Source organism: Medicago sativa, chromosome 3 (assembly GCF_051527215.1).
Source record: "Medicago sativa cultivar Bolivia chromosome 3, Bolivia_mono, whole genome shotgun sequence".
NCBI classification, from domain to species: Eukaryota; Viridiplantae; Streptophyta; class Magnoliopsida; order Fabales; family Fabaceae; genus Medicago; species Medicago sativa.
The window spans coordinates 100322791-100338595 of NC_140751.1; the positions used below are offsets into that span (position 1 = coordinate 100322791).

The window sequence follows — 15805 nt, forward strand, 5'->3', positions numbered from 1 at the left end:
TTAGAGACCATGGCTATAAGGCATCCAGAAATAGAATAAATTTGTTCAAAAGAAGGGACCTCACCTCACTAATTAAGAACAATATTGGGATAGAACAACTTATCAGTACCCCGGTGATTGGTTATATATTCACGATGGAAAGTAAACATAGATGATAAAGATTCTAAATTTGTACAACATGATATTATATCCTCATATGTATATAGAAATGTCAAACATGAATTCAATATAGCAGACAATTAAGGGTCTCTTGTAAGAGATTTGAAAAGCACTACTTGTAAAACAATTCTTAATTATTATGCTAGTTTGATTATTAAATTAATTATCATTTTTTCTCCGTTTTTTTGCTGGATTTACACTGGTGAGTCCCTTTGACAATTGCTTTCAAAGCATATAGGTCCTGGAATATTTTTTTTATAGTAGTAGGTTCTGGAATCTCAACATGGACAAGGAGACCAATCCGAATGAACAAATTATGGCCCCAATACCAACTTGAATTGGCAGCGGAGTGAACATAAATCTTTTGAAATAGAACGAAATTTAGGCTCAAGTTTAGCATCACTATCCCTTGACATGGATCAAATCAATAAAAGTTACTCCCTCCGTCCCAATTTAATTGACCTACTTTGGTTTTTCACACAGATTAAGAAAAGTGTATAAATAAAGGAAAAAGTAGAATATATTGTATTGGGAATGATAAAAGTAGTATTATTTAGTGATATATTGTATTGGGAATGATGAAAGTTGTATTGAAAATTGAAATGGGTCAGTTATTTTGGGACACTTTTTTTTAGAAAATTGGTCAGTTATTCCGGGACGGAGGGAGTATATATTATCAACACTTCATATTAAAGACGTGTCTTAGTCCCCACATGTCTTATATGATTACATTCAAACACTTCTATTTTTTAAAATTATTATAAGTGTCAGCATATCAGTTGTTAGTGTCATATTCAATTGATAGTGTCATATTCATTGTCCCGGTAGAAATGTATCATGGGGGTTGGAGAGTTTTTTTTTTCCACCCTGTTTTGTTATTTTGAACAATGTAAGCTGTTTTAGAAAGGAAAAAACAAGGTTTATTGAAAAAAAATCCTAAGATACACATTAATTAGATAAATAGTGTCTAATAAAAGTTTATAAACTCTGAACACCTCCTCTAGTCTTGCAAGACTAACTTAGGACAAAAAATTTAAGTTTGGTGGCTGTACTCATAGTAACCTACACAAGAATGATTTCTCAACACACTTTTCAAACACAATCACCCGTAACACATACGATGCGGATATGGTTCGTCCTCTGTATTGTGTTAGCAAACCTGTATCATAATTAAGACATTAATTAAGTACATCGGTTCTTTTTATTTTTCTATCAAATATGAAACTTGCTACTCACCGTTATAACACACCATTAGTCATGATGCCAATATGTTTGAGCATGGTTATCCATCCTTGTCAAAGAAGTGAGAAAGTAGATACAAATATTCTATTTCAAGCTACATAACTTTTTGTTACGGTCTCTTTTCACCAAAATTGTAAGAATTCTGCTCTTTACCCAAACGGTTCTGCTCATTCCCAAAGTAAAAGTCTAAAATGCTCCTACGCAACTTAAGTTGCGCTAGTGTATTCTGAGCTTATGTTAAGTTGTGGTGATACACTAGCGCAACTTAACATGAGCTCAGAATACACTAGCGCAACTTAACTTGAGCTCAGAATACACTAGCGCAACTTAACATGCGCTAGTGTATTTCTGTTTTATTGCTCATAATACACTAGCGCAACTTAAGTTGCGTAGGGGCATTTTGGACTTTTACTTTGGGAATGAGCAGAACCGTTTGGGTAAAAAGCAGAATTCAAATTGTAAACCATTTGCAATGGAGGGCCCTTTCGGTTTCCCACCTTGAAAGTTGTAATTGCATTGTATATAAATGTAAATTTACTCGTAAAACAGATGGATAGCTCTGTATGTCAAATCTCTAATATTCAATTTACAATGCCTATCCCGTTATAGCCTTCATTATTTGTAATTTTTTATGCTAGGACAAGATTAATTAACTTTAAGATGACAACATCATACAACTAGCTTTTGTTTTTTTAAAACTTGGTATCTAATCCAAGAACCGACTAATCTAATTCCACCGTCCAACATAAAGAAAATAGCTTTTGTGTTAACTTTCACATTGGGAAATATAAAACTAGCTTTTGTTTATAAAGAAAATAGCCACGAATATTACCTTTCATATTGAAAAACGAGTTTCCAATTGAGATATCTTGCATTCATATGTAAGTCACTACATCGGTGATTGTTAGATTACAATCGGACGTTTCATAAAACACATAAAGCCTTAATTATTGATTAACTAGTGAGGAAGGCAACAATGCACATAAAGCCTTAATTATTGATTTTAAAAGAATTTTTTGTTGTTGTATTAACATTGCTGATATATCAGGAATTGTATAAATAAAAACCATTAGATCCCCTAAAAAAAAAAAATTAGATATGCCCAATACGGGCCAACAAATATCCACCATAAAGTAGCTTAAAATTTGATTGAATTACTAATTAAATAATTATCCACTTTATCCCGTGCTTTAACCACAAGGGAATGCTAGTAGGAAGATCTATAGCGTTTTCACACACTCGAGTCTCTACTTGACTACTTCAGTGTACCACACAAATATGAATATTTTTTATTGTTGGATTAGGAGATCCGTTTTTTAATGTCCACCTCAGCTCAACTTGCAAAGGGTGGGGGTGAAGAAGGAACTTATTATCATTGAGATTCCACGAGGACATTCCGCATTTTCTATAAAGCTGGTCTCCTTCTTTTGAATTCTTTAACCCAAATGCCACTAAAATTAGGATATAAACATGCACGTGATGTGACACGGAATTCACAACTTACATACATGAAGCAATAACTTTTTCGGTTAATTAAGGGAAAGTCGGCATTGAGTTTGCTTGCATTACTTATGTCTTAATCAAGCCTTAAACCAATATAAAAAGGGGGAATTAGTCACTTTAGTCCCTGAATCGGAAGAGATTCGTCACTTTAGTCCCTGAATGCAGATAAATTGCAAAATAATCCCTGAATGTAGACTTTGTTAGTCAATTTAGTCCCTGAATGCAAACTTCGTTAGTCAATTTAGTCCATGAATGTAGACTCCGTTAGTCACTTTAGTCCCTGAAATTGACCATGCAGGGACTGTTTTGCAATTTCTCTTCATTCAAGGACTAAAATGACGAATCCTCTCCCATTCAGGGACTAAAGTGACTAATTCCCCATATAAAAAGTGATGTAATCCTGAATTCACTCCCTTTCTACCTTAATTAGGAACGAGATGCTCTATAACACTAACATCGAATAGGTGTTCGGTATTCGATATGTGTCAGTGTTTAACAAGACACCAACACATACGATACATTCTTATGTAGTTTTCTCTAATTATTATCGAAGTCTGCGTGTGATGACATATCATAGTCCATATGAGTTATTCATATATGGGCCAACTCCTCCACTGCTATATAAAGGGTAGCTAGCAATGACACTATCCTTCATTAAACATCATACGTAGTATTGTTGTTGGTTGCTACTACAATTAATGGCTTCAAGTTCGAATTGGACCGCAAAGCAGAACAAAAGATTTGAGAATGCGTTGGCAATGTTGGACAAGGACACTCCTGATCGTTGGCAGAAGGTGGCTAGAGCTGTGGGAGGGAAGACTGTTGAAGAAGTGAAAAGACATTATGAGAACCTTGTTGAAGATATTAGGCAGATCGAGGAAGGCCATGTTCCCCTGCCTAATTACACAAATAATGTTGGTTACAATTACATAATGGATCAAGATAAAAGGTTCTTACTTCTTACTTATATTAAACCAATTTCAATTTATATATATTATATATATCAAAAATTCATAGTCTTGATTTGTTGTAGATTAATATGGCCTTAAACCAATCAAACTAGCAAATGCACAAACATAGCAAAAACAACACCAAACCAAAAAACTTGAATAAAACCAAAAACAATTAAAACAGCAATGCAGTAATTAAAACAAAAATAAGAGAAGTAGATGAATAAAAAATATTTATATGTTTATAAGTAGGAAACATCTCTCACCTTCAAGCTAGTTATGTAAAGTTGAGTGATTCCAATCTTAACTTTAAGAATATCTATCCAAAATGTTTGTTACACATGAATAACCTGATTATTATTCATACATGCAGGCGAAAATATATACTCACCAATTATATTATTTATTTGATCTCTGGTCACAGTCTGATTGTATTTATCATGCATGATGCAGGATGAAGGCTCTAAGTCTCCACTAAAGGGTGATTATGCAAGAATGATTAAATAAAGTATATTATTATGTGCCTTTTTATTACTCTCTGTCCCTCTCTATGAAGTATCCGGGCATTGTATTTTCTATACAATTGTCAAAAAAATAAAAATACATTTCCTATATAGTATACATGTGGAGATTACGTTATTCGAACTAGCGGAAAGACGAGCACTATCGTGCCCGTCTGTCCGCTCTTTCTACTGCGCTAACGTATGTGATTATTTTATTATGTTTGTTTGTATAATTTTGATTAAAAATTTTAAATTTTTAAATGTTATGGAAATTATTGATATATTGATTTATAAACAAAATATTGTCAAGGCATATAACAAAATTATTTTTGAACTCAACATATTTTAGTTTGCCTGCATATAAAATTAAGGTAAAATAATGATCATTTATTGTTTATTCTAATAGTAATTAGTAACATCATAACATAAATGTATAAATAACATATGTAAAATAAACATTGTTATGACTACGATAAAAGAATATCTTTAGAAACTACATATTTCGTAAAGTCTCTATCTTCTCCTTCTATTTTGCCTTCTTTAATGAGAACTTTTGTTGAATTTTGAGAAACTCCTTTTGATAAAGCTACATATAATTGACCATATAGCAGAAAACATGTCGTGGAAGATAGATTCCGGCATTGGGAATGGTCTGCTCTTGTGACATATTTATGGTAATAGCAAAACTTAGTCTAACGGGAAACTGTTTTCTACTAAGCACAAAGGGAAGTCCTGAACTCACATTTATTTTTAATTTAACTTTGGGCAAGAATGCTCTTTTTCCAGCATTGCTTCTTGTTGGGGTTTTCATATCCATCATATTCTTAAATAAACCACGACATAACAATCGTGTCCCATTACACAGGTCATATATAGGGTCTATGTTTCACAACAACATCAAAGGTGTACGTTTTTTTTACCTTTAAAATATGTGGTGAGATACTTCCTTAAGCAATTGAGTTTAGGAATTCCCGTTGATATGGTAGTTAGCCATTTGTTTCTTTCTATCCTATTTATCTATCTTTAATCCACCGGTTCTATTTCCACTTCTATTTGATTTTTTTTCTTTTATATTGTAATTACGAATTATGATATTACTCCTTGCCTATGAATCACATACAATCCTCATATTATATGTGTCAGAACACGTGTTGCATCCGCATCCTTAAATATAATTACCCTAAATTATGTAATTTTCTCAAATTATCAACATTATTGGCGTGTCAGTATCCGTGTTGTATCTGGTTGTCGATGTTCGTATCCATACTTCTTAGCGGTCCTCTCTTTTAATGGCCTATCAGATGGTGGTTTGAATGTAACCAAAAACAAAAGATGGTGGTTTGAAGCTTTCTAGTGTTTCTATTTTTAGTTGTTAGTAATGAGTGTGATTATGGTTTAACAATTTTGAATTGTTTAAATGGTTTTAACACTTTGATTTCACTGTATTTTGTTGGATATTGGATGGGGCCATGGGAGCAGTTTATCAATTGTATACATGCAAAAAGTTTGGAATCACAAAAAAAAAAGCGATGATTTTATTCCTTTAAACGGCAGTGGAATGAGCTTAACGGCAGAGAATGTTATTGCTTATTTTCCCTTTATTTAATAATAATTAAAAAAAAACCACGGTTCTCTTTATATAAAAAAAAAGCCACGCTATCATAGTTTGTATAAGCAAATTATAAACCAACAAAGTCAAATAATCCTTAATATTAATCGTAAACAATTTGAATCATAATCACTTGTAAACCTGCAAAGTGAAATATAATCCATAAAATTAATAGACTTTGATTAGTTGTAACATGAAAGAAAAATAAAAAAAAACTTATAGATTAATTTTGAATTCTGATGCAAAGGGCTGAGAGAGGTTGAAAAAAACTAAACAATTCGGGAACGAACTATTAACTATGAGAACCCTACTTATTAATATTTAATATACTGCAAACAAATCTTTTTCTAAAATATTTTGAGTCCTAATCTTTTTTAGAGGATTTAAAGTACAATCTTTAACATTATTTTTTGCTAACGTTTGTTACTAATCTTTTTTTTAGAGGATTTAAAGTCCAATCTTCAACATTATATTTTGCTCACGTTTGTTACTAATCTTTTTTTCAGAAGATTTAAAGTTCAATATTTAACATTATTTTTTTACTTACGTTTGTTACTAATCCTTTTTTTTAGAGTATTTAAAGTCCAATCTTTAACATTATTATTTTTTGCTCACGTTTGTTACTAATCATTTTTTTAGAGGATTTAAAATCCAATCTTTAACATGATTTTTTGCTCACGTTTGTTACTAATCTTTTTTTAGAGGATTTAAAGTCCAATCTTTAACAATTTTGTTTGCTCACGTTTGTTACTAATATTTTTTTGGGTAATGTTAACCAGTGCCCCCGAGGCACCGGTTAAGGAAGTAAATATAGTAACATTACATTGGAACTTATGCAGTCAACTCATTAAAAGTCTAAAAAGTATTTCTTTTAATTTAATACTTTCTTTTTTAGGTTTCCTTAACCAGTGCCCGGGGGCACCAGTTAACATAACCCTATTTTTTTAGAGGATTTAAAGTCCAATCTTTAACATTATTTTTTGGTCACATTTGTTACTAATTTTTTTTAGAGGATTTAAAGTCCAATCTTTACCATTATTTTTTGCTCACGTTTGTTACAATTGATCAAAGGCTAAGGAAGAGTAACTTAATAAAATAATAAAATAATATTGAAATACTGTTTTTTGAGAAAGTAATAAAATAATATGGAAATACTGCTTTTTGTGGAAGGGATATGAAAATACTTGGGAATCTTTGTCGGTTGTATTGAGGGGAACAACACAGATGTACAACATAAAATCGGCTGATAAAAAAGTAACATGAGTTTTTGTTTTGTGCTAGTTTTTTGTGAGTTTGATCTATGGTTAACGAAGGTAAAAGAGGGTTAACGGGGACGATTATTTACATGGATTAGTAATCCACATGTTATTTTATAATTGGCTAACAGTAAGAACAGTTCATAAGGAATTGTGTGTAAGTTTTCTCATTTAATTAAATTTATTCTTATCTATTTGTTACATGTGTTATTTGTATTTAAAATTAAAATTAAAAATTAAGGGTATTTTTGGAAAGAAAAGTCCAACCCAAAAGTGTGCTGAAAGGGATAGTTTTCTTTATATATAGTATAGATAAAATAATATGGAATACTATTTTTTGTGGAAGGGATATGAAAATACTTGACAATCTTTGTCGGTTGTATTGAGGGGAACAACTCAGATGTACAACATAAAAGCGACTGATAAAAAAGTAGCATGAGTTGTTGTTTTGTGCTAGTTTTTTTGAGTTTAATCTTTGGTTAACAGAGGTAAAAGAGGGTTAACAGTGACGATTAGTGACATGGATTACTAATCCACGTATTATTTTATAATTGGCTATTTGTATTTAAAATTAAGGGTATTTTTGGAAAGAAAAGTCCAACCCAAAGGTGTGCTTATAGATAAAAAAAAGCACACTATCATAGTTTGTATAAGCAATTATAAACCAGCAAAGTCAAATAATTCTTAAAATTAATCGTAAATAATTTGAATCATAATCACTTATAAACCAGCAAAGTCAAATAATCCATAAAATTAATCAACTTTGATTAGTTGTACCATGAAAGAAAAAAAAAACTTACAGGTTAATTCTGAATTCTGATGTAGAGGGCGGAGAGAGAGGTTGAGAAAAACTAAACAATACTGGAACGAACTATGAACTGTGAGAACCCTACTTATTAATATTTTTAATATAGTGCTAACAAATCTTTTTCTAAAATATTTTTAATCATAGTATTTTGCTCACGTTTATTACTAATATTTTTATCAGAGTCCAATTTTTAACATTATTTTTTTTCTCATGTTTGTTACTAATCTTTTTTTCTTTTTGCTCACGTTTGTTACTAATCTTTTATTAGAGGATTTAAAGTCTAATATTTAACACTATTTCTTGCTCATGTTTGTTACTAATATTTTTTTAGAGGATTTAAAGTCCAATCTTTAACAATATTTTTTGCTCAGGTTTGTTACTAATCTTTTTTTAGAGGATTTATAGTCCATTTAATATAGTGCTAACAAATCTTTTTCTAAAAGATTTTGAATCATAATATTTTGCTCACGTTTGTTAATAATATTTTTATATGTGATCTGCTAGATCTAGGCTATCAAGGCTCTCAATTTACCTGGGCTAATAACCAACCAAATAAACATCATATAAAGGAAAGGCTCGATAGATTTTGTGCAAACACTAACTGGATTTCCTTTTTTCCTAGATATATTAACAAACATCTGCTCAGATACACTTCGGATCATAATCCCATCCTTTTAGAGTTTGATGAAATCAGCAACATCAGAAACCCTTATATCAGAACCAAAATACAAAGATTTGAGCACATTTGGACTCAAGATAAGGAGAGCAATTCAGTTATCAAGGACGCTTGGGGGGATTGCAGAGGAAATAGTATTATGAAGCTCAAACACTCCCTAGATCAAGTTACTATATGGGGGAAAAGTAAATATGGAGAAATTCCCCTAAAAATTAAGTCTCAGCAGGAAGGCCTGGCTACATTAAAAAATAGGATCCCTACACAAGACTGTATCCTCAAAATAAAGGAGATGGAACACAAACTTGATGAGCTACTCAAACAAGAAGAAACATGGTGGGCTCAGAGGGCAAAAGTACATTGGCTACAACAGGGTGATTTAAACACTAAGTATTTTCACCACAAGGCCAGCCAAAGAAAGAGAAAAAATCATATCTACAGTATTCAAGACCCTAGAGGCATCGTTTGGAAGGATAGTCATCACATTCACTCAGTCTTTTTAGATTATTTCAATAATATCTTTTCTAGCAACAACCCAAATATCAGACCTGATTCTTTTGATATGGTCAAAAACAGGGTCTCCACCCAAGACTATGAATTTTTAAACCAAATTTTTACAGCTACAGAGGTATATGATACCATCAAGGCTCTCAAGAGCAATTCTGCTCCTGGTCCTGATGGTATCACAGCCTTATTTTACCAGCATTACTGGGAAATTATTGGGTCTGATATTGTGGATTTTGCTCTGAACATCCTTAATAACAAAGGTGCTGTCAATGACATAAACCATACTCTAATTTGTTTGATTCCTAAGAAAAATGCTCCAAATTTACCTTCTGAATTCAGACCCATTAGTTTATGCAATGTCATTCTTAAAATTGTTACTAAAACCCTGGCCAATAGAATCAAGAAAATTCTGCCTAATATCATAAATGAGTTCCAAAGTGCCTTTCTTCCTGGGAGGTTGATAACTGATAACTCTCTGATTGCTTTTGAAATGTTTCATTATATTAGAAAACTCAGGAAGAAAAATAATGGTCATGTTGGTATAAAACTTGATATAGCTAAGGCTTATGATAGCCTTGAATGGGACTTCATAGAGCTTACTCTTAGAGCCATGGGTTTTCCTAACAATATTATCTCCACAATTATGGACTGTATTAGATCTGTTTCCTTCTCCATCCTTATCAATGGCCAACCTTCTGAGGCTTTCTCACCTACCAGAGGCCTTAGACAAGGGGACCCCTTGTCCCCTTATTTGTACATCATTTGTGCAGAGGTATTATCTGGGATGTTAGATAAAGCTCAGAAAGATGGCAAGATTAAAGGCATATCCATTGCAACTAATGCCCCAGCCATTTCACATCTACTCTATGCTGATGATAGTATATTATTTTGTAGAGCCAGAATTGATGAAGCTAAGACTATTATGGAGATTCTTCACACATATCAGCAAATGTCTGGCCAAAAAATCAACTTAGATAAATCTGAGATGGTTTTTAGCCCCAACATATCTCAGGATTTCAAGGAGGAATTCCAAAAGCACCTCCCGGTCAATATCAGTGATGGTATTCACAAGTACTTAGGCATGCCCATTCAGTTTGGCAGATCAAAGGAGCAAGACTTCCATTTTATTATGGAGAGAATATGGAAAAAGGTAAAAGGATGGAAGGAAAGGTGCCTATCTTTTGAAGGGAGAGGGGTTCTGATCAGGGCTGTAGCTCAAGCTATACCTACATATTATATGAGCTGTTTTATGCTTCCTAAAGGCTTATGTTCTAAAATAGAAAAAGCCATTTGCTCCTTCTGGTGGGGTTCTACAGACATAAATAAAAAGATGCATTGGGTGTCCAAGAAGAAGCTGTTCAGATCTAAGCATTCAGGAGGTTTGGGCTTCAAAACTCTAAGGGATTTTAATCTAGCTATGCTGGCTAAACAAGTGTGGCGTCTTCATACTAATCCTAACTCTCTTATTGCAAAATGTTTTAAAGCTAAATATTTTCCACACACTGACATACTACAAGCCAGTGTAGGAAACAACCCTAGTTATATATGGAGAAGTATCCAGAATGCTATCTGGGTTATCTCTAAAGGAAGCTGCTGGAGGATTGGTGATGGAGGTTCAGTCAACATTTGGGAAGACAACTGGGTGCCTTCTTATCAGGGTTTCAAAGTCATGACAACTAAAGGGCCTAATCATTCTGTTAATAAAGTTAAGGACCTAATCAACTGTCAGGATTCTTCGTGGAACAAAGAGCTCCTCGAAGACCAGTTTTTATGCATTGACAAAGATCAAATCTCTCAAATCCCTCTTGTCAACAATACCAATCTTGACTCTCTCATGTGGATGCATGAACCAACTGGGATTTACTCTGTCAAGAGTGGTTATAATGCTATAAGATCCTGGCAGAACCAACATATTAACTACACATCATCTAGTAGTGATGAGACACATACATGGAAAAAGATTTGGTCTCTGCACACTATACCCAGACACAAGGTGTTACTTTGGAGAATTTTAAACGACTCCCTTCCTGTTAGAAATGCACTAAGTAAAAGGGGAATTCAGTGTGACCCTCTCTGCCCTAGATGCCACTCCAAAATTGAAACCATCACTCATTTATTCATGACTTGCCCTCTATCTAAAAGAGTCTGGTTTGGTTCTAACCTTTGCATTAATTTCGACAACTATCCTAATCCTAATTTCATAAATTGGCTTTATGATGCTATTCTTCACAAGGATGAAAGTATCATCATCCAAATAGCAGCAATCATCTACAATTTATGGCATGCTAGGAATTTAAAGGTTTTTGAAGATCAAATGATACCTGAGATGGACATCATACAGCGAGCTTCAAAATGCATTTCTGATTATCATCAAGCAAATACCCAGGCTCCTCAAACCCTGTCTCGTACGGGTATTAATTCCGGTTCGCAGCATTCTCCAGCTAAGAATCCCAAATGGAAGCGTCCAACTCCAGGAATGGTGAAGGTTAACACTGATGCGAACTTGCAAATTCATGGTAAATGGGGTTTAGGCATCATCATTAGAGATGAAGCTGGTCTGGTTATGGCGGCAAGCACTTGGGAAACAAATGAAAATGATAAAGCTTTGGAGGCCGAAGCTTATGCTATGCTCACAGGGATGCACTTCGCTAAGGATTGTGGGTTTAGAACGGTCGTTTTTGAAGGTGATAATGAGAAGCTAATGAAGATGGTGAGAGAAGACTATATTCAAAATAGATCTTATCTTGGGTTAATGTTACAGGAAATCCACAGAGCCAAATCTAGCTTCGACACTTGTCAATTTCAGTTTACTTTTAGATCAGGAAACAAAGTTGCTAATAGATTGGCCCAACTAGCCCATTCTGAACCTAATAAGGTTTGGATGGAGGAGGTGCCACTAGCAATCTCTTCTTTGTATTTTCAGGATAATTTGATTTAATAAAATCGTTTCTTATTCAAAAAAAAAAATAATAATATTTTTATCAGAGGATTTAAAGTCCAATTTTTAACTGTACTTGCAGAAAAGTACGGTAAGGAATACTAGGATTCTAGGGTTTAGACTGATTATTGGATGCCTTGAGAATGCTCTCAAGAGTAGTATTTATAGCCTGTCATGGGCTTGGGTTTCGGTTGCTTGGTTCCCAAGCAACAGGGGTATTTATGTATTTTAGGCGGTTTCTAGAGGTTTCTAGAAGCCTAGAAGGGCGGTGCCTCAAGGCGAGCGCGCCAGAGTCTCAGGAGCCCTTCTGGAGGGCGCCTGAGCCGTTCTGGAGGTCTTAGAGCCTTTCTGGAGGGCTTCTAAGCCTTTAGGACTATTATGACGGTTCACAGCCCCCCAAGCACGAGTCTTGGGACAAGGCGAAGTGATGACAACATGGGACTGGATCTCCTAGAGATCATTAAGTCTTTAGAAAGGTTTTGGTGGTTCACAACCCCCCAAGCACGAGTCTTGGGACAAGGCGAAGTGTTTGAATTTCTTAATGCTTTTTCCTTTGGGCGTTGTCGTCCGAACTTGGAGAAACCCCCTAGGGTGATTTTATGTTTTCTTTATAGACCTCCATGGAGTATCTATTCGAATTGTTTTTATAGGTTGATCACTCACAGCCCCCCAAGCACGAGTCTTGGAACAAGGCGAAGTGGTTTGTATCGTTGTGACGAGTTTACTTTTTTTTTGGCGTCTCCTCATTAAATTTGCGTCGGTTTTGTTTGCTGAATTCGTTTTTGGAGATTTACATAAACGATTTTATTACTTTTGATGCTTCGGCGATTTGCAACAATTTGAATTTTGTCGTGCTTATTTTCTCGTATGCTCCGGTGACTGTGTGAGCTCAGATTCTCAACATTTGGCGTGATGTCCTGGCGACTTTTGTCGGTTGATCTTCATTTGTTTGGTGTTTGTGACTTTGAATATTTATTCAAGCTATGTTTGATGCGGTATCCCTTTCTTCTGTGGCTTGATTTTCCACGAACGTTAAGTAATTTTATGATTTTATACGTTGCTTTGATTTCATTCTGCATGTTGGTGCTTTTTGGTTGATTGTTGATGGGATGCGGGAGTCGTTTCTTTAAAAGTGAGCGTTTCAGCGACTACGTCTCTTTTGTAGATCCGATTAAATCTTTATCAATCAACTGGTACCTTTCGGCGTCCTAAAATGTTGACATAAGCACTTCGGCGATCATGTCGAGACGCCTGGCGTTTATTCTTTCGGCGTTTACGAGACGCCTGGCGTTTATTCTTTCGGCGTTTATTTTTGTTTTCAAGAGAAACCCTGATGGCGGGCTGTCCGATTTATTAGTTTACACTTCCAACTCTGATGGAAGGCGCTTCCCACTCTGAGGGAAGACTTTTGCTTCCCACTCTGAGGGAAGACTTTTTATTTTACACTTCCAACTCTGATGGAAGGCGCCTCCTACTCTGAAGGAGGACTTTTGCTTCCCGCTCTGAGGGAAGACTTTTTATTTTACACTTCCAACTCTGATGGAAGGCGCCTCCTACTCTGAAGGAGGACTTTTGCTTCCCACTCTGAGGGAAGACTTTTTATTTTACACTTCCAACTCTGATGGAAGGCGCCTCCTACTCTGAAGGAGGACTTTTGCTTCCCACTCTGAGGGAAGACTTTTTATTTTACACTTCCAACTCTGATGGAAGGCGCCTCCTACTCTGAAGGAGGACTTTTGCTTCCCACTCTGAGGGAAGACTTTTTATTTTACACTTCCAACTCTGATGGAAGGCGCCTCCTACTCTGAAGGAGGACTTTTGCTTCCCACTCTGAGGGAAGACTTTTTATTTTACACTTCCAACTCTGATGGAAGGCGCCTCCTACTCTGAAGGAGGACTTTTGCTTCCCACTCTGAGGGAAGACTTTTTATTTTACACTTCCAACTCTGATGGAAGACGCCTCCTACTCTGAAGGAGGACTTTTGCTTCCCACTTTGAGGGAAGACTTTTATTTTACACTTCCAACTCTGATGGAAGGTGCTTCCCACTCTGAGGGAAGGCTTCACTCTGAGAAGGCTTTTATCCTCGTTAAAAACCTGCAAAACAAATCTCAAAGTTTGATAAAGGTTAGGATAACTTAGAGTTTCATATTCCTGTTATTAATGGCGGGACAATCGCTTCCATATGCATTATGGCGTGCTGTTTGGCGAGTACTCTCCTTTCGTTAATCTTGCCTTTGGCGGGCTTGTTTTGCCTCCCAAGCCTTATTTATCTGAAATATAACAATTCTTCCATACTTTCAAGAAATCAATATCATAAATAAAGGAGCCTTTAATCATATGCAATCATACTTAATGAGAACTAACTATTTAACTCGCCCATATGCAATCATATTTAATGAGAACTAACTATTCTTCTCTTATTAACTCGCCCACATTTCTTACTCCTCTTCCTATTCTTTTTCGCTTTTCTCACTCCACAACTTTCTTAATTATCTTGTGATATTTTTCTTTCTTTTTGGAATTAATTCTTCAATTCAACTTTTGTCGCTTCTCTTAAATCGAAACTCACTCATTCCTTTCTAAATCTGACGTAACTCGCCACTTCATCCTTCTTCTTTTATACTTCTCCTCTTAAATTGGACTTGGCTCGATTGATATCTTATCTTCTACTCTTCTTTATGATCCTATTATATTTGAATTAACTCGGCTCATATTTTAATTTTTACACACTCTCCTTATTAAATCGAAACTAATTCTTTTATTCAACTTTATCCCCGTACTTCTTGCTCGCCCGAACTTGGGACTAATTCTTCGTTAAAGTCCTTTTATTCTTTCCCCTAACTCGCCCAATATGTATATCATACTCCCCTAACTTGAAATGAATCCTCCATCTTCTACTAAATTGAAACTAACTACCCTTCTTGTTATCTTATTCTTTTGCTCCTCATACACTCACTTGTCCACCAGAATAAATATTTTTGCTAAAACAATGTGTTAGTGAAGGATAACAGCATGTCAGTTGACAGTCCACATATCATGTATATGCACCAAAAAATAATTACAAAATAAACAAAAATCGATAAGAGCCTTCAAAATATATTTTCTCAAAATATATTGGGCAAGACACTTTCTTCAAAAACAAAAAGTGGAAATATAGTCTCCAAATATAAAAATTTTCTTCAAATCAAAAAGTTTAGATATATTTTCTCGAAGTATGTCGAGCATAAAATTTTCTTCAAAGCAAAAAGCGTAGATGTATTTTCTCAAAAGATATTGGAAACATAGAACCTGGTATTTTTTCGAAAAAGAATTCTTTCGAAAGAGAATTGCTTCCGGGTGGGAGAATCACTTCGAGAAAGTACGTGTGGGAGAATCACTTCGAGAAAGTACGTCGTCGCCAAGATTTTGAGACTTGAATTTGGCTTGGTCTTCGCCGGCCATCATCTCCTCGTCTTTGAGGTCGCCGCTAGGTCCAAGGGCGTCATGTGCAGCTCCAAATTCTTTGATGTCACATGCAACACTATAACTTGCAAACTTCGTTGTGAAGCTCGCGCTGATATTCGCCTCATCTTTCTCGGTCTTCCTTCCGTATGCACTCCCCAACATAGAATTGGTGCAATAACTCAACAAACACAAAAAGAATAGTTATCTTTAA

At 34.8% G+C, this 15805-nt stretch overlaps 1 protein-coding gene and 1 long non-coding RNA gene across 2 annotated transcripts; one reads left to right on the plus strand and one right to left on the minus strand.

Moving 5' to 3' along the window:
- Positions 1-1056: 1056 nt before the first annotated feature.
- LOC146942872 (uncharacterized) lies at positions 1057-4313 on the minus strand. The gene is made up of 3 exons (XR_015032886.1): positions 4121-4313; positions 1396-3801; positions 1057-1318 (listed from the first exon to the last, which is right to left on the minus strand). It is a non-coding gene; the product is annotated as an uncharacterized LOC146942872 (long non-coding RNA).
- On the plus strand, positions 3603-4499 carry LOC146942873 (protein RADIALIS-like 4). Its single transcript, XM_085756966.1, has 2 exons — positions 3603-3853; positions 4308-4499. Exons 1-2 carry the CDS (start codon positions 3603-3605, stop codon positions 4330-4332), a joined length of 276 nt encoding a protein of 91 aa, XP_085613092.1. The 3' UTR covers positions 4333-4499.
- The last annotated feature ends 11306 nt before the right edge of the window (positions 4500-15805 follow it).